The 23,547-nt window shown below is 43.7% G+C and overlaps 1 protein-coding gene, 1 non-coding gene and 2 pseudogenes across 2 annotated transcripts; 3 read left to right on the forward strand and 1 right to left on the reverse strand.

The window, feature by feature from the left end:
• Positions 1-1,335: 1,335 nt before the first annotated feature.
• LOC149101888 (U1 spliceosomal RNA) lies at positions 1,336-1,499 on the forward strand. The gene has a single exon (XR_016202635.1). It is a non-coding gene; the product is annotated as a U1 spliceosomal RNA (small nuclear RNA).
• Positions 1,500-2,235: 736 nt separating this feature from the next.
• On the forward strand, positions 2,236-4,374 carry LOC149101889 (uncharacterized; annotated as a pseudogene).
• A 3,699-nt stretch (positions 4,375-8,073) lies between these two features.
• On the forward strand, positions 8,074-8,249 carry LOC149101890 (U2 spliceosomal RNA; annotated as a pseudogene).
• A 7,868-nt stretch (positions 8,250-16,117) lies between these two features.
• Positions 16,118-19,796, reverse strand: LOC149101891 (uncharacterized). The gene has a single exon (XM_089275083.1). The coding sequence runs from the start codon at positions 19,485-19,487 to the stop codon at positions 16,944-16,946; it is 2,544 nt and encodes an 847-aa protein (XP_089131209.1). The 5' UTR covers positions 19,488-19,796; the 3' UTR covers positions 16,118-16,943.
• Positions 19,797-23,547: the final 3,751 nt, after the last annotated feature.

The raw sequence follows: 23,547 nt of genomic DNA on the forward strand, positions 1-23,547 counted from the left end.
TTTGGTCCTTCGTTTATCTCGTGGGTTGACCTCTTTTACCACTGTGTTCAAAGTTCCATTAATCTCAATGGTTATCTTTCCCCTTTTTTTGCCCTTTCCCGTGGTTTGAGGCAGGGTTGCCCGCTGTCTCCACTTTTGTATGTTTTAGTCTCTGAGGTGCTCGCTGTAAATATTCGCTGTAATCCACCTATTTCTGGCCTCCGTCTTCCTGATTTTATGGTGCTTTCTCCAATCTCACAGTACGCTGACGATACGTCTCTTTTCTGTCTCTTTTTTCTCGTCTCATTTCTGTTCCTGTCTGTTCTATGACTACGAAGTACTGTTATCTGTTTTTGTTGTCCGATAGACTTGCTGACCCCCATTGTGTTGAAAAGTTTGCTCCCGTGTTCGGTTCGCTTTACTGGCCCTCTATGTGGCGTTCTTTGTTCTTTTTCGACCTGGATCGCCAAGTGTTAGATCTCAATTGGAAGATTGCCCATGGTGTCCTCTACACTGCTGCGCATCTTTCCTCTTTTGGCCTTCCTCTCCCTCTTCCGTGCTTCTGTGGTGCTCCTGTTGAGACTTTGTCTCACTTGTTTCTCGCTTGTCCTTTGGCCCAAAGTCTTCTGTCCTGGCTTCAATCGTTGATGTTCTCCTTTAGTCCGATGTCCCCTGTTCTGCTTGTCTGTGATTCTCTCTTTGGCCTGAATCCTGATGAGTTACGTGCTACCCCTCGCGTTTTTGTTTACATTCTGAATGTGTGAAAATTCTTCATTTGGCGGTCTAGGAATGATTTTCGTTTTCGCAGTGTACAGCCTGGCGCTTTGCCTGTCATCGAGTGTATGAAGGCGCGTGTGAAGTTCAACCTTTCGTTGTTCGTTAAGCATTTCAAGTCCCCTCGTTGGCGTCATTTTTTTCATCGTCAATGGGGTGCTCGTGGTGTTACTGCTTCTGTTACTGCTGGTCAACTGTCACTCAATATCTAAGTTTTAGTTTATATTAGGTTGTTTGTTGTGTCCTCTTGACCTGGGTCTCCTTAGTTGGTGTACTGTTTGCAGGGTTGTGTCCGTTCTGTTTCGTTTCGTCCGGTTCTATCTGTCTTGTGTTTGTCCTTTGTGTTGTCCCGTTTGTTTTGTTTTGTGTCGGGGTTTTTGGGTTGGAAATTTTTGTAATGAGGTAGGTGAGGTTCAATTCCTCGGTGAAGTTGGTGGGCTGGCTACTTTTGTAGGTGCCCCCTACCTTAAATAAACCGATTGGCGTTGGACTAGCACTGTATCCTTGCTATGGATGAGACTTGCAGTGGGCGGGCATTGCACTCCTCGCCAGGGAGCCCCGGCCATCTACCTTCAACACAAAAAACTCGCCTGACGCGGGAGGTACTGTGATCAAGGAGGCAGTCCTCTCAAGGTGAGGCCCTTTCATTGCACTTCAATCAGGTTGACCCTTGCGATTACACAAAATGTGGGTGTTTCGAGCGTATAATTTCTGGTAGTGGGGACCTGCGTTCGCGCTCGCCCCCGCAAAACTACGAGTGTTGGCCCTGTGATTGGTGCATGGTTAATGATTGACGCTTTGCTTTGTTCCTCAGCTGGCCAGGCTGGGCTGGATGAATGGACACAGTGAACAATGAAGGAATGTGTCAAGCAAGCCAAAGATTTCCAGCTGCAAAGGGCGAGTGCGCTGGAACTGGTGTTGTTATGCATCCATGTTGTACTGAACTGAAAAAGTGCCGTTTATTTTGGCAGGCGGTCAATCATTGACTCAATCCCCGCCAAGTTTGTCCTCGAAGTATCGTTTGATGACTTACAGTATGGAAAGAGCAAAGGACAAGGAAAGTAACAGGAGAAGTGCTGGCCAAACTGTGACTTGATTTCTACCTTACGATTGTTGTGTTGGTGGTTTGTTGACTAAACTAGACAGGGCCGACAGGGCTTAACTTCGGTGATCGGACGAGAACCGGTGCTTTTCCTGTGGTATGGTCATAGACAAGAGAAAGGGGTGGAAATTTAGTCTTTTAAACGACCCACCAAGGCAAAAGCAAAGCAATAATACCAACCAGCAATCTTTCAGCAGGCATTTCTCGACTTCTCTGCAAGTTGTATGCACGTGGAGAGCGAATGTTGATAACATAACCCTTGCTTTCTGCCTGCGTCTGTAGCGCTATCTTAGTAACAGAGTCATTACGGGTCTTTATCATGTTGCCTCGTTTTGGAGGGCAAAAAGGTGTTTGATCTCACTCACCCCTGGACGGACGTTATCAACTTTGCTGCTGATTTTTGTGGACTTGTGCTGTAGAACAAGTGCATCTATGTCAGCAACTTGCTCTATAGCGTTGGGCTACAGTCGACTCCAGTCCCCTCAACGACAGCATATTGACCACGATATCTCAAAGGGGGAAACCCTGGACCACCCTCCCAGGAAAGGGAAGATACGGTATTGCTTCCTCGGCCTTTTAGCTGCAATCCTTTTGTGGGATTGTTTCTGGCATTTGTTAGTTTGCCGTCCCATACTTGTAATCATGGAAAATGAAAAGGATTGTGGTACGTTGGATTCTGCTGTTTCGAATATGGAAATTGCTGATGATGTTATTGTTAACGCTGATGTCCCAAGTGAATCTGCTAATGATGTTCATACTGTTGGTGCTGTCCCTGGAGAAAATGCTGTTAATAATGTTGGCATTCCTTCTGTTGTTGCTTCATCTGTTGATGGAAATGCGAATGTCAAAGTGAATAACGTTTCTTCTGCCGATTCTGTGCCTCAACTCAATAATTTAGATGCTGGAGCTCTTTCTAGTGCTGTTTGTTGATGGCGAAACCTATGCTTCTAGAGCGGTGAGAACAGCTTGTCTGGCTGACAACGCCCTGCAACCACGGCGTTGCTTCGTAGGTAATGATATGCCAAAATGCCCTTGATCTGCCGTGTTCATGCCTTCTCGCTCCACATCTGCCCATTCTGTTTTTGACGCCTTTAAAGGCGCAAGTGTTGATGCCACTGAGATCCAGTGTCTGCAACGAAAAATGAATGGTGAAGTTGTTGTTACGTTTAACTCTCCGGGTGCTAAAGAAAAATTTTTAAGTCTAAATTCGATTTGGATCAATAATGAAAATTACGCCACCCAGGACTGACCGACCCCTTACATTTCTAACTATTTACGACGCTCCTTTTCAATTGAGTGATTGAGCCCTCATAAAGCGCCTCGCACCTTACTGTGAAGTCGTCCATTATTGCTGTGGCAAATTTGATTATGCGTACACGATCTACAACGGTCTGCATCATTATCGCGTCAGAATCATCAAGCCCATCCCAAATTTCCTTCGTTTTGGTAAATACCAAGTTTTCCTGAAATATGGTGATCAGCCTCTTATGTGCTGTAAATGTCATCTACCTGGTCACTTCAGTAACGCCTGTGATCAGAAAGTGTGCTTCAACCGTGAAAATATTGGTCATGACGCTAATTGTTGTCCTGTCCCGCCCCCGTGTCATTTTTGCAAGGAGGATGGGCATGTCAGTAGCTGATGCAGGAACTCCTGGGTCTCTCCAGTTGTCTTTGGTGAACCCACAGATGAGTGCGCTCCAGTATATGTTGAGGATACCAATGACGACGACGATGCCTCCGACGTTAGTGATGCTTCTTTTAAAACTAATTCTGGTGACTCCTTCGTATGGGCCGACGAATCAGACCTGTCTGATTCTTATGTTGATGTTGTCGAAGAACTCCCTTTGGCCGCCGCTCTACCTTCCAACACCCAACAACCATCTCCTGCAGACACCACTGGACCACCACCTGTTACTGCTACTCCTTCTGCTAGCTCATAGTCTTGTGTTCCTCTATCTGCAGCTGAAACTCCTGTTCTGTTCACACCATCTGAATCGCTGCCAAATGCTCAACGTGTTAATTCTTCATCTGTAGTTAATCCTCCACCTGGCGATAGTCAATCACAACACGTTCTGGACTCCCAAGGTCTCGTCAAGCCTGATGTTATTGTTATTGACACTCCGTCCGATCCTTCGCCTGCCAATCTTCTGCCTGCCAATCCTTGTACCAGTTCTGCCCGTCCACGAATTTCCTGTCGTACTCCTGCTCCGGTTTCTGAGGCTCTAGCAGCTGCTGCTCTCCGTAAACCTACCTCGCCTTCTTTGGTCTCTGGTAAACCACGTTCTTCTGCTTCCCCCTTCATCGCCGATGGAAACTGCCTCTGATCTAAAACGTAAAGCCCAAACTCAAACAGATGCTGTTACTAAAGAAAAAAAGGAAACAAAAGAAAGGCAGGAAATCTAAAGATTAGTTCGTATATTTTTTTGTCCTTTTTCTAAGATACTTTCAAAGTATTAACTATTAATGCGAGGGGTTTGGGGAATCCCCTTAATAATAATCTCCTCTTTGATCTCATTGAGAAATCCAAATGCGACATTTGTTTTGTTCAAGAAACACTAGTTAGCTCTAACATCAGAGCTCTTTCTCGCAGATGGTTAGTGTGTAGCTTCTGGTCCCCCGCAATTGGAAAACAGGGTGGTGTTGCTATCTTAATTTCCCCTAAATGTTCTGATGAAATTGTATGTTGGAAAAAGGACTCAAATGGGCATTTAATTACTATTTTGGTCAGGGTTGACGGTGTTGATATTAATTTTGTTCATATTTATGCCCCCACCAATGTTACTGATCAAAAATTTTTTTACGACTCTCTTCACAAATTTTTTATCCCTGCATCAGCTCTTGTGATCGGGGGCGACTTTAATTGTTATGACAGTGCGCTTGATAAATTCGGTGGAAATGTTTCAGTCGCCAACGAATGTAGCTCTTTGAAAGATGATTTTATCTTGGTTGATGCGTGGCGTAAATTACATCCCCGTGCGCGCGAATTCACTTGGTTCAATCATGATTATTCAATTGCCAGCTGCTTGGACAAGTTCTTTGTTTCCAAAGACTTGTTTACATCTAACTGTCAATGTGAAATCTCACCTTGCCTGCTTTCCGATCACAACTTCATTTCTTTTGTTTTTCAAATCCGATGCCATTAAACGTGGCCCAGGGGTATGAAAATTTAATAACTCACTTCTCGATGATAAAAGTTTTTGTGATTATATCCGTAGTTTAATTCAAAGTCACTTTCTTACTTCGCTTCTTTTGCTTCTCCTCAAGATTGGTGGGAGTTCTTAAAAGTTTCCATCAAGGAGGAATCGATTTCTTTTTCCCGCCAAAAACGGCGTCAACTATGTCGCGATCGTGTTTTTCTCACGAACAAATTAATCAGTCTTTGTCAACATTTGGTTGAGAGACAATTTCATTGTTGATTCATTTTATGATGTTGAATGCCATCTAAAGGCCATTTATACTAAAGAAGCTGAAGGAATTTTCATTCGTAGTTGCACTGAGTGGCTTGAAGACAGTGGACGTTCTACTCGATTTTTTTTTCAATTACAATCTTCTAATGCTTAAGAGAGCCACATGTCATCGATTTATAATTCGTCTGGTGCCGAAGTTTCTTCCCAAGAAAAAATTGAGCAGGCACATGTCGCTTTCTATTCCTCCATGTTTTCTAAAGAATTCATTGATTTGAATTTCCAAAACGCTCTTTTGTCTTCTCTTCCTCGTCAGCTTTTGTCTGATCAATCATCATTGTGCGAAGGTGCAATGACAATTGATGAAATTTCTTTTGGCATTAAAAACATGAATACAAACAAATCTCCTGGGCCGCACGGTTTACTTCTTGAATTCTATTAAAAGTTCTGGGATGTTCTATCGCTTCACTTAATTCTTGTTTACAATGCTTGCTTTGAAGCTGGCGAGATGTGTAATTCCATGAAAACGAGTAATACTCACGTGATCTTTAAAAAAGGAGATCAGAAGTCTCTCAAAAATTGGAGGCCAATTCCCCTCCTCAATGTCGATTATAAAATTTGTTCTCAAGCCATTTCTGTTCACCTTTCTAAAGTTTTGCAATTTATTGTCGATCCTGACCAAACATGTTCTGTTCCCGGACGAGAAATTTCCTCAAGTCTTCACGCTCTTAGAGATACCTTAGACTACATCAATTGTACTGGTGAAACTGGCATCTTAGTAAGTCTTGATCAGGAGAAAGCCTTCCATTGTGTTAATCGTACCTTTTTGCAGAATCTTTTAATTCGTTTTGGGTTTCGTCCTTCTTTTTGCCATTGGATCAATACTTTTTATAATGGTGCTGATATGCGTGTGATTGTTAATGAATGGCTTGTAGAGCTGATCCCTTTATCTCGCGGGGTCCGCAAGGGGGATTCCCTTTCTCCAATGTTGTAATTCTTTGTGTTGAAACTCTTGCGTGCAAAATTCGTTCGTGCGCTGAAATCGAAGACTTTCTCCTGCCTAGTGCTGAAGGTTCTATATATAAAGTAGGGGTTTATCCTGATGACATGACTAGTCTAGTTAACTCTGTTCGCTCTCTTGAGGCTCTTTTTAAAGTGATTCAAATTTATGAGCAGGGATCTCGGGCCAAACTCAACGTTTCTAAGATGGAGGCCATGTGGTTGGAGGAGTGGTGCTCACGCACTGATCAACCATTTGGCCTCATGTGGGTCTCAAAAATGAAAATCTTGGCAGTGGTCTTCGGACAAAATACTGAATCTGACAATTGGCAGCCTAAACTTAAAAAGTTAGAAAATCATCTTAACTTATGGAAATCTCATTCTTTATCTCTAGTTGGTAAATCTTTAAATACGTTAGGTATTAGTAAATTGTTATATCTTGCTACTATTCTTTCTGTTCATAAATGGGTTGTTACTGAAGTTAATAACTTAATCTGGCCTTTCCTTTCGGGGTGCCGTATTGAAACTGTAAGTCAACAGTCATGTTATCAGTCCTTTCTAAGGGGGGGTTAGGTGTAGTCAATTTTAAGGTCAAAGTGGATGCCTTAAAGCTAGCATCTATTATCTCTAATTGTTCCAATGCCGATTGTCTTTTTATCTCATTAAGTATTTTTTCGGCGCCAAATTATCTTCTTTCCGATCGGAGTGGAGTTCTCTTTGGGATAACTCCTCCCCGAGTGCACAATTCTTAATGCCCTTTTATTCGAATTGTCTTTCTGTTTTAGACAGTCTTTGCAAGATTTTGTCTTTACCTCAAAGAAATGTTATTCTACCCTCCTTATGGAAAAATCGTCCTCGTCTGTCATTCATTGCTATTGGGTTTCTTTCTTATCTTTCAGTTTATATTTGGATCGGCATTGGTCTCTTGTCTGTGATGGTTTTTGTGAGAATTTTAAAAACAATATATTATGGCTCATTATTCTGCGAGCGATCAAAGTTGTGCTTTCATGAAGAACTGGGGTTACATTAACTCTGACCACTACGTGTCGTGCTTCTGAAAAGAAACAATTGACCATCGTTTCCTTAATTGTCCTCGCGTAAAGGCTGTTTGGTCGCACTTTATGCCTATTTTGTCTTCTCTTCTTCGTGTGACTTTTCTTCCTAATTGTCTTTTTGTTTTCCTTTTTCAATGGCCACGTGTGGATTCTAGAAATGCACGCTTGGCCAGGTTTGTTATTAAAACAGTTCTTTATGGAATTTGGAAATTTCGAAACAAATCTACTTTTCACAATGGAAACGAAGATTCCTGCACTATTATTCGCTATATTAAAACTGATATTCTTAAACGAACTTCTTTAGATCATTTTCGTCTGTCAAATTTGAATTTCACGTCTGCCTGGGAGTCTTCGCTTTGCTTTGTTTTTGACTCTTCTTACCGCACTTTCTTATAGTTTGACATATTCAAAATCTGTGTGCAGACTGCTTCAGTCGTTGCCTGTTCATAGGCTTCTTTGTTGGAGACTTTGCTTGGTTTCCTCAGGAGCCCCCTTAGGAGATTCTGTCGCAGGTTCGGCGCAGGAGCTATCTCCGGATTTGGTATATTGTATATAGTTAAACATCACATTATCCTAGACAAATTATCACCGTGAAATCACTTTAGCTTAATATATACGTAAATACAAAACGAACAACGAACACTTAATGAACATTCCCGAACATTTAATGACACTTACATTGATAAATAGCTATATGTGAGGGACCAAGCCCATGTGCCTTGCACTTTTTATAATGTACCTTAGCAGTTTATTGTGAATAAACTCATTTCAAAACTTAAAAATCTCTTCTTATCAGCTTAATACCTGATACACTGCTCATTGAGCAGCTCATATATTAAACTGATTTTTGGAACTGGGCTGTGGAAAAGAGGCTTGCCTCGTCCCAGCTACAGGTTGCCTCAGTATAGCACTACCTCCGAGTGTGGCCCACTTCCCCTCAGGGTAGAAACCTTCATTGAATCAAAGAAAGAAATCAAACAAAGCCTCCTCCTGACACTAATGTCTGGCATTTTTCTCTGGTCCACGTCAATCAACACTGGTGGTGAGTACAGTGGTGTGCTTTTCTTTACGTGACCTAGTCGCACCACACCATGCCCCTTAGCAGACTGCAGGCACAATTCGCAGATAGGGGTACTGTTCGCCTTATCGTCGATGACGAAATTCAAGAAATTGATGCCCTCAAGTTGGCTAAATCTGTGCCAGATTTCTCTGGTGATATTACACGCATCGTTCCCCTTTTCCGGGGTAAATGATATAACTCTGGCTTCTCCCGAAGCCACTGTGAAACTGGCCCAGGAGGGCCTAGACTACGAGAACATTCACAAACCGCTTCGCCTTTTAGGCTAGCGAAGTATACACGTGTCAGTCTTCGTGTCCATCGAGTTCCCCAATGAGGAGCTGCTAAATCTGCCCAGCACATACGGCGAATTGAAATCTTAAACTGTCCGTTGCCTTTATTTTACGGAAGAAGGCTACACTCATATCAAAAACGGCATCAGAGTTGTACAATTTAATAAAATCGAGTGCAATATGCCTAAATGCGTGGTCCTTGGCGGCGTAGAAATTGGGTTCAAGTATTCCAGTCCACTGGTGACGTGTCACCAATGCCAGTCCACGGACCACATGGTCAAAAACTGTCCAAAGAGGTGCCAAACTGGACCCCCCTCCCCAACAAGACCCTAGGACTGGGGGTGAACAACATGAGGGTATAGATGCTGCTACATCCCCTGACCTCTTTACCCAGTCAGAGCGACAATCTTACGCCTCTCCTGCTGCTGCGGGAATGCAAAACTAGCTTCATCAATGGGAAACTGAAGAGGAAACTCAGAAATGGTGCGCTTAACTTGAGCGGGAGGAAGAAGCCATCACAGTGCTGACGGCCAGTAGGGAGCACAAACGTGACATCCCTACCCTGTCACAGAGTGACGACAAGCAGCGAGGGCCCCATAAAAAATCAATGACTCCTGCAACTTCTACTGTGAATGAGAGCGAGCAAACGGGTAACGACTGCACTGGATCGGCCAGCCCTACTCCCCCTGAACAGATTGCATTGCTCCCCCGTCCGGCCTAGGTAACTTTATGTCGGCGATGGATAAAGTGGCAAGTCCAAGAACCCTCCTTATGAAAAAAGTGCCCGGTGATTTATTCTACCGATGTCAGGGATATTACCTGCACTGCAAGCATGGAGATTAAAGCACTGACAAAGGCAGGAAAATCGGTGCTAGAAACCCCAAGGAAAACACACCATGGGCTGCCCTCCAAGGCTCTGTCAAGGAGGACGCCTTTGCTGTGCTACTATGGAATTTCCTAGATATTCAGAAGAAACACGCGATCTTCATATCCGACTATTTTCTCTATCATTCACAATGTACATTTTTATTTTTTCCTCCTGATGGCAGTGTCAAACACCTTTTTGCTCTCCAAAACGAGGCAACATGTTAAAGACCTGTAATGACTCCATTACTACGATAGCGCTACAGACACAGGCAGAAAGCAATGGCTATGTTATCAACATTCACTTTCCACATGCATACAACTTGCAGAGAAGTCAAGAAATGCCTGCTAAAAGATTGCTGGTTGGTATTATTGCTTTGCTTTGGTGGCTTGTTTAAAAGACTAAATTTTCACCCCTTTCTCTTGTCTACGACCATACCACAGGGAAAGCACCGGTTCTCATCCAATCACCAAAATTAAGCCCTGTCGGGCGGGGTTAGTACTTGGATGGGTGACTGCCTCTGATAGGTGGCGGTGTCCCTGTGAATGGTGGATGGTTAATGACTGATGCTTTGCTTTGTTCCTCAGTTGGCCGGGCCGGGCCGGACGACTGGGCACAGTGAACAAGGAGGGAACGTGTCAAGCAAGCCAAGGATTTCCAGCTCCAAAAGGCGAGTGCACTGAAACTCGTGTTGTCACGCATCCATATTGTACTAAACTGAAAAAGGTGGCTTGTGATCTGCAATTCTTGTTTAAGAATGGCTAGTCAGGAATCAAGCGTTGAGATAAGTCAGTTCACTAGTACAGCGGAAATGAGATTTCTATATGGGCGGATTAAGTAGATGAGTCTGAAAAGCGTGCTACACCTGTTGCGGTCCCAGAAGTATTACAAAACCTATCGAAGAAGGGTGTGGAATTTCAAGAAGTTCACTTTTGGGGCATACACGAAGATAAGCCAAAATTAGTTAGAAACCAATTGATTTACTTCTCAGTTGACACTGTTATCACGAGCCAAGTTATCCTCGAGGCTTTTGAGCAAGCTGGAACTGACATTGGCGAGATTATTGCAGTGCAAACGAAAGCGTCTAATAATAGCTGGGTTGTCACATTCGATTTGCCGGTGACCAAAGAAGCGGCATTAGAAGTTGCCAGTATTGAAATAGAGTACATTGCCGTTTTCTTAGGCGACTGTGAACACAGCCTGGTTTTAGCTAAAATGTACGAGGCCCCGGAAGAGCTCCCTAATACGGCTTTAATCGGCTGTTTGACACATTATGGCCTTGTACTCAGCTTTTGCTGTGATCTGATTGCCAAAGGCATTTATAATGGGGTTCGAACGGCCCACATGGAATTACATCGCCACATTCCATTAATCATCAGTTTGGCCAGTGAAGTCGTGCGCATTTGGTACCCCAATCAGCCAAAAACCTGTTGTAATTGCGGTTCAAACGATCAACTTCAAAAATTCTTCATCAGCGCGTTGTCAAAACTGCAAGCAGCCAGGGCATCGCTCTGACGATTGTCCTGAAACCAATATGTGTGATGTTTGTAACGGTTTCGGTCATTCAATGGCTGATTGTCCTTATGATCTTTTCAGTGCCAATGTTGCTACTAAAGTCTAGCCGGTTTCTGAGCGGAAGAATGATGGAGAAGAATAGGACAGTGAGAAAGCAAATCGGGAGGCTTTGAAGGCCGAATGGGAGAGAAGGTAAGCAGAACATCGGAAGAAACAACAACAGAAGTCCCGGGAGGAGAGAAGTGAAAAAGGGGCGCGGCCAACATGGTGATGAAAAGGAAAGATCTCGTGAGTGGCCACACGTGAGTGATAAAGGATCTCGTGATGACAGGCCACGTGAGGAAAGACCACACGAAGATCGGCCACGCGATGAGCGAAGAGCACATACGGATAGGATGTCAGAGGATGAAGACCGAAGTGGCAGGTGACGTGATCGTGATGATGATAGGCAAAGAGAAAGAGAGCGGGAGGACCAACACCGAGATCGAGAATATGGTCGGAGAGATTATGCGCTGGATCATTCTTCGCGTCATGATCCATGCTATTCTGATGATGAGGATGGGGATTACAGATGGACTCTCGTATCTAGATGCCGGTATGATGATGATTAAGATTGATCAATAGGCTCACTATTATTTCATTAAATACAAGAGGCATCATTTCCCCTAGGAAACTGCCAAGTATAGTCCATGAATTGAACCTTTTGAACTGCGATATTGTTTTCCTGCAGGAGACTCATATCTCTCTCAGAAAGCAAGCTGGTTGTTTTGAGCGTCTTTAGTCTGGCCAGTGTTTCTGGTCTTTTGGTATCGGCAGGTCTGCTGGTGTTGCTATTCTTTTCCATTTCGGTTTTTCAGGTAAAATTCTTCAATTTTTGACTGACTCTGACGGCAGATTATTGAGCTTATTGATTGATCTTAATGGTTTTAAACTTAATCTTGTTAATATTTATGCTCCTAATGCAGTTTCAGATTGTCAAGTTTTTTTCTCTCATTTGCATGATTATTTTCTTTCGCAAGGTGACTTGGTTATCGGGGGAGATTTTAATTGTGTTGACAATGTTTTGGATCAATTGAATTGTTCTGTTGTTCCTTTGTCTGATCAAAAACTCTTTTGTTCTTTAGGTGCCGATTTCTCACTCACTGACATTTGCCATAAACTTAATCCATGTGGTATCGTTTTTACTTGGTCTAATAATCATCACATGCAAGCATCTAGAATTGATCATTTTCTTGTCGCTAATAGTTTAGTCTCAAAGACTAGTTGCGATATTTTGCCAGGTGTTTTATCTGATCATGATTTTGTTAAATTTGGATTTACAGTTAGTTCCTCTAAGCGTGGCTCTGCCGTTTGGAAGTTTAATAATTCTTTGCTTTCCGACATTGAATTTCGGAATGTTTTGTCTAAAGTGATTGCCGATTTGAAACTTAGAATCCCTGATTTCGCTTCCTTGCGAAAGTGGTGGGACAGCTTAAAAACTGAAATTCACGCTAAAAATGCTTTGGATTTGAACCGTGATCCAAGCTTAATTAATGATGTGGAAAGTAGATTGTCCTCTCTCATCTTGAGGGAGGCCGAGGGCGCTAAAATTCGATCCTGTGCCCAATGGTTTCAAGGTGAGAAACCAACGCTATTTTTTTCGCCTTGAAAGGAAGCGGGCAGATGTCAACACTTTTGAATTTCTTTTTGATGTAAATGGCATTGTTAAAACGTCACCGAAAGATCTCAAAAATATTCTGTTTTTACAAAAACTTGTTTACTAAAGACTGAATATGCAAATTCAAACCAAAATAACTGACCATCTGGAACTTTCTCTGACTGATATTGAGCATGATTTGTGCGCAGGTGCTTTTTCTAAAGATGAATTGTTTACCGCTTTGAAAGACCTTCAGACTGGCAAATTGCCTGGGTCTGACGACCTTTCAATGGATTTTTATGTTTGTTTTTGGGACGATCTCACTGATTCTCTCCTTTCAGTTTTAAATGACTCCTTTCGTGCTGGCTGCCTTGCTGGTAGTCAGTATGAAGGTCTCTTACGCTTTATCCATAAAAAGGATGATCAGCGTCTTCCGAAAAATTGCACCCAATTTCTTTATTAAATACAGATTACAAACTTGCGTCTAAGGTTATTACCAAACGTTTGAAGAAAGTGACGAGTTCTATTGTCCACCAAGATCAAATGTGTGGTGTTGTCGGCCGCTCTATTTTTTCTAATTTGTCTTTACTCTGTGATGTTCTCGATATGATTGATAAGACCAACAAACCTGGTATTCTTGTCTCTCTTGATCAGGAGGAAGCCTTTGATCGTGTTGATCACAATTTTATGATGCGTGTTTTACTGAAGTTTGGCTTTGGCCCTTCCTTTTGTAATTGGGTTGAGTTGTTTTATGTGAAGGCTTTTTCCTGTATAATTGTTAACGGCTCCCTGTCTCCCCCTGTTTTTCTTCAGAGGGGTGGTAGACAGGGTTGCCCGCTTTCACCTTTACTTTGTTTCAGTTTCTGAGGTATTATCTGAGGTATATTTGTAAATGTAATGATATTGAAGGTTTCCTTCTCCCTGGAGCGGGTCGCCTTCAATATAAAATTTCACAGTACGCTGATGATGCCACTAGTATTTTGAAATCTGAAGGACCTCTTTGTTCTCTTCTTAGTGTTGTACATAAGTTTTGAGCAAGGTTCGGGTGCCAAATTGAATACTTCTAAGTCGGAAGCAATGTGGCTTGGGAGGTGGCGTGCGAGGGGGGATTCCCCCTTCAGCCTTAAGTGGGTTAATAAGATAAGGGTTTTGGGTGTCTTTTTTTCTAATGGTTTAGTCGGTGTTGATGATAATAACTGGCAATCTAAACTTGATAAACTTAACTCAATTTTGAATCTTTCGAAACAGAGAGATCTTTCTTTTGTAAGCAGAGCCTTAATTGTTAATGTACTGAGTGCGAGTCGCATATGGCATGTTGCTAAAGTCATTCCTCCACCCCACTGGGTGTATGATAAATTTAAGTGTATTGTGTGGCCCTTTATTTGGAAGGGCAAAATGGAAATGTCAGTCACGATCGTTGTTGTGCGCCCCTAGCATCTGGGAGCCCTAATATTATTAATTTTGAAGTCAAGTGTGCTAGTTTGTGCCTTTCCAATTTTTTAAGTCTTGTCATCCAACATCAGGCACTTTGCAAGGGAGAGCTGACTGTTCTTGAACGTCGCGCTGCTCTTTTACAAATGGAATCGGGTAAATCACCGGGAACAGATCGCTTTCCAGCTGAATTTTATTCCCCGTTTTGGGGTCTTCTCAGATGGGATTTAGTGGATACACTCAATTTTTTTTCCGTGAAGGTCTTCTTTTGGCGTCGCAACGCCGGGGAATTCTGCGTTTACTATTTAAGAAAGACGATCCTTTATCGCTAAAGAATTGGCATCCTATCTCGCTTTTGAACCTGGACTATACGATTGCGACAAAAGCCTTGTCCAATTGTATACGTAAGGTTCTCCCTAATATCCTCAGCGAGGATCAAACCTGTGGCATCCCTGGACGTAGTATATTTGAAAACCTTTTCCTTTTATGGGACACCATCGATTTTGTCTGGTTTAAACAGCTCCCTGCAGCTGTTATTAGCCTAGACCAAGAGAAAGCTTTCGATTGAGTTAACCACATTTTCCTTCAACGTGTTCTCAAGAAATTTAATTTCAGCCCAGACTTCCAGCACTGGGTTCGAGTGATTTACATGGATATAACCTCCTCGGTAATAAACAATGGCTGGCTTTCCTCGCCTTTTTCCCTCCAGCGACAGGTTAGGCAGGGTTGTCTGCTTTCACCCCTTCAATATTGCCTTGTGGTTGAAACTCTAGGTAAAGCCATTTGACACGATACGAGCATACAGGGAATTCAAATCCCGGACTCTAAAAATAAACAATGTAAAGTGTCTCAGTATGCTGATGACATGACTTTAATATTAGCTAATGCTTACTCAATAACACGCGCTTTTAATCTTATTAACATTTTCGAGCGGGCATCAGGCTCACGGCTTAACCCCAAGAAAACAAAGGGCTTATGGGTTGGCTCTCAAGCTGGGCGTACCTCAGGACCCGTTAACATCACCTGGGTTGCCGATAAGCTTAAAATCCTCAGTGTTTATCTTGGTAACACTAACCTTGAGCAAGCTAACTGGGCTGATTGGGTGTCTAAACTCGAAAAACGCCTTAACCTCTGGCACACTAGGACCTTGTCCTTAAAGGGCAAGTCCATGATAATAAACATGCTCAGAGCTTCTGGCCTCTGGTACATGGCCACAGAGGTCAATATGCTCGACTGAGTTAATACAAGAGTGTCCAAAGCAATTTGGACCTTTTTGTGGTACGGGAAAACCGAACTAGTAAAATGGGATACCTGTCGACCCCCCTGGCAACACAGTGGTTTATCCATAGTAAATCCTCTCGAGAAATCGCGCACCCTCAAACTCAAATGGGTCCCCTGTGGATGATTTATTGTGCGAGAAAAAGGGGTCTTTTTCACGCGTCATTGGATCGGCTTTCCCTTGAGCCGCTGAATGAAAAACCGGGCGTTTCTACGATCCAACGAGGTTCCCAAACACCTAGGGGATGCCAAGCCCCCTATTTACCAAGCTGTTCTCACCATGGTCGAGTGGATTGGGGTGGATTTTGATCTACTCCCCGACCACAGTCTCAAGAACTTTTATTCAAGGCTCACCTCCCCTCCCCCCAGCGGCTGCTCTACACTTCCCAGTGGGAATGGAGGTTTGACTGCTCATTTAATTGGGATAGCATCTGGGGTAACATCTACGGTGGTCCTAGAACGAACTGGGAATGTGACAATGTGTGGCAGATCACTCACAGCGTGGTCAAGACGCAAGCATACCTAAAGTCCTGGCGTCAACTGGCTGTGGGTGATCAAGGTGCCGGGTGTGGCGAAAAAGAAACCATTTCCCACGCTTTCTGCGCATGCCACCTAGTGTCCCGTTTGTGGAGGTGGGTGTCAAAACTGATTAATAAACTTTACGACACACCTATTTTATTAACAAACCCTTTAATTTTATTGCACCATGGACTCCCCTGTGGCAAGTCATTTTATTTTTCTAACGAACTTAGCTCTTTCCTCATAAAACTTACCCTAAATGAATTGTGGGCCGCTCAGAATCTCGACGTTTTCGAGTCTAAACGACCCTCAGTTCAAACAATCATCTCCACAATTAAAACGCATATCTGCCATCGCATCAATACCGCTGATCATATCTCACCTGGGCCTGATTTCCTCAAATCATGGACCCATCGCAACGTTCTGTGTTCCTATGTGAACCAAAAATTAATTCTACATATTTAAGTACTACTTTTCTTCCTGTGCTTTCTTCTTCTTTCTTCTTTAATCCTCTTCGTTCCTAAGTGGAACATAGGTCCTCAACTAGCGTGCGCCACCTAACCCTATTTTGTGCAGTGCCTTTTGCCTCATTCCACGTAACATGTTTCGCCGCCACCTCTGCCATTCTCGTGCGTCTCCAGCTGTTTTGGGGTCTCCCTCTCTTTCGCTTCCCCTGTGGGTTCCACTCTAGTGCCCTCTTGACTATGTGTCCATCTGGTTTCCTCAGTGTGTGGCCGATCCAGCCCCAAGCCCTCTGTCTTATCTCTTCCTCTATCGGTCGTTGCCCTGTTTGACTCCAAAGGTCCTTGTTGCTGATTTTTCTAGGCCACCAAATCCGCAAGATGTTCCTCAGGCTCTTATTGATAAACACTTGCAACTTCTGCTCCAATCCCTTGGTCAGCCTCCAAGTTTCAGAACCATACAAGAGCACCGCCTTCACATTTGTCCCAAAGACTCTCAGCTTGGTCTTGGTTGTTAGTGCCGTGGATCGCCATATTGGTCTCAGCATCGCAAATGCCTGTCTTGCCTTTCCAATTCATGCCTGAATGTCCTCGTCAGTGCCTCCCTTCTTGCTTACAATGCTCCCAAGGTATGTGAACTCATCCACTTCCTCAACCCGCTTCCCAGCTACCGACACAACATCACCACGTTTGGTACCAATACGCATCAGCTTTGTCTTGGTGGCATTGATCTTCAGGCCTACCTTCGCACTTTGTACCTCCAAGGCTCGTGTCTTATCCCTCATATCCTGTATTCTGTGCGACAGTAGGGCCAGATCATCGGCAAAGTCAAGATCTTCTAATGATGTCGTAAAGGTCCACTGAATACCTCTTTTCCTGTCAAAGGCTGTCCTCGTCACCCAATCCAGGGCGACCAGAAACAGCAAGGGAGATAGCAGGCAGCCTTGTCTTACCCCGGTCCTCATATCCAATGGTTGAGTCTTCTGTCCATTGTGTACCACCTGTGCGGAGAAACCCTCATAGAGAACTCTGATGATGGTGACTATCTTGTCAGGCAACCCGTAGTGCCGCAACAACCTCCACAAAACATCTCTACTGATACTATCGAAGGCCTTCTCAAAATCGATAAAGTTGATGTACAAGGAGGACTGCCACTTGATACTCTGTTCTATAATAATCCGCAGTGTTGCTATTTGATCCGTGCAGCTTCGACCTGCTCGAAAGCCCGCCTGTTCCTCTCTCAGCTTTTCATCCAACGCAATCTTGATGCGCTCCAGGACTACTCTGCAAAACACCTTACTTGCCATGTTCAGCAACATAATGCCACGCCAGTTTTTACAGTAGCTCAAATCACCTTTCTTGGGCAGCTTGATTAGCAGACCTTTTCTCCACTCCTCTGGTATCTTCTCCTCATTCCATATCCTGTTGCAGAGGCCCAGAAGAACCTCCTCTGATGTGTCCCCTCCCGCCTTAATTGCCTCTGGTGGAATATTGTCACATCCTGCAGCCTTCCCGTTTTTTAACTTCTTTATAGCATTCTTGATTTCAATACGTGTAACGTGACCTGTCCTGATGTTAAGCTCGTCATTTGGCTCCACCTCTGGCGGGTTGATCAGCTCCTCATGGTTAAGCACTGTTTGAAAGTGCTCCCTCCACCGGTGCATCTCCTCCTCTGCTGTCCTGAGCAACACGCCTGCCTCATTTCTCACTGGCTTACAAGTATTCTGGATCCTCCCACTTAGCTTTCTAGTGATCTCGTACAAAGTCCTTGCATCACCTCTCTTTCCAGCCTCCTCAGCTCTCTCAGCTTCTGCTTCCACATACGCCCTCTTGTCTCTCCTACACCTCCTCTTCACCTCCCTATTTAACTCTTGATATCTTTTACTTGCCTCTCTCTTCTGGTTTCTTGTTCTGGCCATGTTTATGGTGTTTTTTGCCACCTTTCGCTGCTCGATTAACTCCCAAGTCTCTTTGCTGATCCACTCCTTCCTGTTTCCCTTTGCCCTACCCAGCACCTGCTTGCAGGTCTCCACATAACCTTGTTCAATCTGCCTCCATTCATCATCCACTGACAGTTCCTCCTCCTCCATCAACTGCTGCAGACCCTCAAATCTGTTATGCAGTGCTAGCTTGAATGCGTTCCTAACCTCCAGATCTTTCAGCTTGCTGACCTCAAAACGCACTCGGCCACTATCCCCCTTTCTCACTTTGGCAATCCTTAGCCTGCCTTTTGCCATCAACAGGTGGTGGTCTGACCCAACGTCTGCTCCACGCATTGCGCGAACGTCCTGCAGTGAGCTCCTCCATCTCTTGCTAAATGCCAGGTGGTCGATCTGATTCACAATACCACCATCAGGAGACCTCCATGTCCGCTTGTGACACTCCTTATGGGGGAACAGCGTTCCACCGATTACCAGTTCATTTGCCTGACAGAAGTCTGCCCATCTCTCACCATTTTCATTCATCTCAGCTCTTGCTCCATGTTTACCCATCACCTCCTCTCTGCCTGTGTTATCCATTCCCATCTTAGCATTCATATCTCCCATGACGATCTTCACATCTCTACATGGCACCTGCTCCAAAACCATCTGTAGCTGGTCGTAGAAATCATCCTTCACCTCCTCCGTTGCCTCATTTGTTGGGGCATAGCATTGCAAGATGGTAACCTTCTGCCACCTCGAGTTGAACCGGGCTCTGATTATCCTCTCAGACACTGGCTCCCATTCCAGCAGACATTGTGCAGCTTCTTTGGACAGAATAAAGCCAACTCCTCTCTCATGATTTTCACCTTCATCCATTCCTGAGTATAGCACAGTTTCGCCTGTAGCTATCCTCAACTTCCCACAAGAGTTCCATCTCATCTCACTTACTCCTAGAATACTAATACCATACCTCTGCATCTCCTTGATCACCTGTGCGCACTTACCAGTCTCAAACATTGTCCTAACATTCCATTGCCCGATCTTCACACACGCTTTTGGCGACAGCAATTTCGTCGGCGGTTTATGCGTCATTCGCTGCTTCGCACGTTGTTCCAACCGGGTGTTAACATCTTTTACCCCTGCTTCCCGATAGGGTGCAGTGGTAGTTCTAGCTTCGGTTTCTGTAATAAATAGCATTTTCTGGGAGCGGGTTATCAGCCCGCCACCCAACCCCCAACCTGGAGGACCAGGGGCTGTTCTTCGTCTGGCCTCTACCCTTCGACCAATCCGGCATGGTTAGACCTGCCAGGGAACAAAGTCCCCGCCGGCACAGCTCTCCGGGTCATGAAGACACACAAGCTTCACCACCACGGCAAGGTGTCAGCCCAAGGTGAAGCTCTTCCTGTGCTGGGTCTCCTTAATTGGTGCACTGCACGGAAGTCTTTCTTTTTAACCCTTAACATACTAAGTGGACATGTGTCCAGATAAATACAGCCTCACTTTCAGCGAGCTCCAAGTTCACTTTCTAGGGCCTGGAAGCTAAGAACCCGTTTTGGGTAGGCTTACACAAAGTGTTTTTCTAAAATATCAAAGATTTGGCCAAATTTGGGTTGATTTAAAGGAAATTTTTGCGTTTTTTTTTTTTTTTAACACATTGTATAGGTGGGTGATTTAAAAATGGCGGCTGCTAGAAATGATGCTTTGCTAAATTCTGACCCTGGAAGTCGTCAAAGCGGCATCAATATTCAATTTGTTGACAAAGACGACTTGCCTTTGGCTTATTTAACAGAGCACCGAGTCTCTAAGGACAAGTTTTTGGCAGATGAGTCAGAATCTAGCCAAGAGGAGTCTGATGAACAGGACACAGATGAGGAAATGGATGAGGATGTGGAGGAAAATGACTGGTCTGAGGATATCAATCGAAGGGAAGATGTAGAATTTCAAGAAGAGGTTGGAATAAATGTTGATTTTGAAAACCTTGGATCTTGCCTTGATTTCTTTTTGCTGTTCTTCACTGAAGAGGTATGGCAGTTGCTAGTTAAACAAACTAATTTATATGCAGGACAGAAAAGGGGCCCTGAAGAAAGTGCTGCTGGTATCTGGTGACCAGAGATGAAATGAAGGCTTGGGCCACCTTGTATCTAAACGTGGGTTTAATAACCAAACCAAACCTTAGCTCATATTGGAGCACAGATCTAGCTCTTAGCTCTCCATTTTTCCCTGCCATAATGTCCAGGGATCGATTTTTCGAGATTTTGCGATACTTGCATTTTGCCGACAACACCCAGGCACCCAGGCACCCAGGGCTGACTCTGTGAATTATAATAAATTATTCAAGCTTGAGCCATTTCTGGACCTAGTAATACCAAGGTTTCAGCAAGTATATAAGCCTAACAGGCAGCTTGCCATTGATGAAACTGATAAAATTCAAAGGTAAAGTACATTTTAGGCAGTTCATTCCAATCAAACCGGGGAGATTTGGAATCAAAGCATTTACACTTGCTGAATCTACTAGTGGTTATTTGTTAAATAGCAAGATTTATACTGGTAGGGAAGGTGATGGAGTCCAGAGAGACTTAGGTCGAAAAGCTGTCGTGTCTGTGATTGAGCCATACCTAGACAGGGGATATTACGTCTTCATGGACAATTATTATATGTCAGTTGCTTTGTTTGAGGAACTTGAAGAAAGGAAAACCCTAGCATGTGGGACAGTTAGATCCAACAGGTCAGGCCTACCAAAAGCAATATGTGGTCTGAAAGAAAAGAAAGTCAAACAGCTAAAAAGGGGAGAGAGTTTGTTCAGGCAGAAAGGAAGTGTGACACGCGTGACATGGCGTGACCAAAAACCAGTGAGTGTTTTGGCCACCACTCCCACAAGTAAAAACTGATCAAAGTGTTGTCCAGCGCTCTGTCAAGGTCAATGGAACTTGGAAAAAGAGGGACTTTGCTAGGCCAGGTGTAATTAACCTATATAATAGTTACATGGGTGGTGTGGATTTGTCAGATCAAAGGGTTGTTTCATATGCCCGACTTATGAGGGGAGTGGTCTGGTATTTCAAGGTTTTCTTTTACACGATTGAAGTGTGTATTTCAAATGCACACATCTTGCACTGTAAATCTCCTAATAATGCCAGCATTTCCAGTCTTGAGTTCAGAAAGTCAGTGCTTAAGGCATTAGTTGAAGGCAAATCCTTCAGGAGACACACAGGATTACATCAGATCCCTGTCACTATCCCTCACATTAGATTTAACCGTGATCATTTCCATCACCTCATAAGTCATGACACCAGATCTCCCTGTAAGGTGCACATTCAACACCTGAAGACCATATACACCTGTGCTGTTTGTGGAGTTAGAATGTGTCCAGAACCTTGCTTCCAAAGATACCATACAGAACAAAACTATTACTTTGATGACAACCATTACAATGGTCCCAGATGACTGAAAGAGGGAGGAGGGAGGCCTTTTCAAAGGGGAAGGAGATTGCTATGGAATTAACATGTTAGGGACTGGATGTGTCTTAAATGAATAAGTAAAATAGAACATGGTATGGATTTAGCTGATTGAGACTGACTAAAACTGTTTTTCTTGTCAGAATTTTCATATTTTTACCTTTTCATAGTCAGCCATGCAAGTACTGATTTCTCATCTTTATATTAGAAAGACACTTTTAAAACCTTTTTTCTTTTCAATTCTAAGTCACCGAAAGCATAACTTTGCTAAATTGTGATGCTAAATTGTTTGTCACGGTTGCAGCCATGAACCATGGAGTTGGCGCTGGCCGTTTGTGAGGAGAACTTTGCTTCCATTTGAAGATACTTGGCAGAGCTCCTGGTTTGGGACTGATCCTTCCATTAAGACTTTTCTTCAAATCTTCAGGCTTAAAATGCCTCAAACAAATCCTCATTCCTTCCAATATAGAAAAATCCTTGCCTACATCTCTTCTAACGACATGGATCCACTGCTTTCTGGTACTTGGATCGTCTGGAAAACAAAAAAAGGATATCTTTTCCCCCATATCTTTGTCTCGCTTATCCTTCTTCATACACAATGGAATGCAACAATGTGTTGGCATCTCTCAGCTAATCTCCAGGTAGAAAATATTCTTGTCGGTCAAAGTTGTCCCCAACAAAGACTAAGGGAACCTTTTACCCAGCTATTTTTCAAAAGATAAAAATTTCAAATATCTTCGCGTAGTTTTTACAGCCTAGAGACTCCAATATAATACAAATCTAATTGCACTTCAAGGATCAGCTTGCCTACCAAGCCTCGCTTTCATGTTTTCAAAACCAGGCGGTTGTGTGCAGCCGCCACTCATGAATAGCACAGTTTATTGATAATAGCGTACGCACCGCTTGGATGAGTTTGTGCCGGCACATTCCTTCCACAATCAACCTAGCCGGTGAGTTCATTCGTGTCTGGTATCCCAATCAGCCCAAAACGTGTTGGAATTGCGGCTCCAAACACCACCTAGTGAAGGACTGTTCGTCTGTTCATTGTTTTAATTGTGAGCATTCTGGTCAACATGCGGAAAACTGCAAAGAACCAGCCAAGTGCACTGTGTGTAAAACCGATGACCACCAGCTGGCCGAATGCCCATTTGTCCTTTACAGCGCTAATGTCAACAGTGGTTTTAAAGAAGATGTAGAGAAGACAGAAGAGGAAAAGCAGAGGGAAAGGGTGAAATTTTAAGCAAAAATGGATCAGGCAAAGAAAAAGCAGCAAGAAGCAGAACAACAACAAGCTCGCATGCAAATAGAGGGTGGAAGATCGCACGAACCGCGGCATGAGAAAGACTAGGGAAAAGAAAAGAACAAAGGGGCGAGGAGCAAAGAAGTGAGAAAGTCCAAGACTCAAGGGAGAAAGCGGAGCGGTGTGATGATAAACATCAGTGAGATGGATCAGATTTGGAAAAAAGTGATGATGAGAGGGAAGGAGGAGATTGAAGAAGGTACGAATCATTGAGAGAAGAAAAGAGAAGAAATCGGGATAGGGGAGACCGTGATTGTTACCGCGATCATGATTATTCACGAAGAGACTACAAGCATGACTGTTCTTCCCACCGTAATTATTCAGACGACGATGATACTGGATGGACTCATGTTTCTTATAGGTGTAGACACCGGTATGACTATTATTAGTTTTTTATACAATGGATAAGCTCACGATTATTTCTTTTAATGTACGAGGACTCGGGTCCTCCGGTAAGTCTGTGAAGATTATTCATGAGCTAAGTCTTTTGAATTGTGATATTGCG

This window comes from Orbicella faveolata, unplaced genomic scaffold, assembly GCF_042242905.1.
Source record: "Orbicella faveolata isolate gen_17 unplaced genomic scaffold, um_ofav_v1 contig_36, whole genome shotgun sequence".
In the NCBI taxonomy this organism is placed as follows: domain Eukaryota; kingdom Metazoa; phylum Cnidaria; class Anthozoa; order Scleractinia; family Merulinidae; genus Orbicella; species Orbicella faveolata.

Bases quoted from the DNA above. Each gene is read 5' to 3' on its own strand.
- LOC149101891 (XM_089275083.1), bottom strand. From the start codon at position 19,487: ATGCTATTTATTACAGAAACCGAAGCTAGAACTACCACTGCACCCTAT.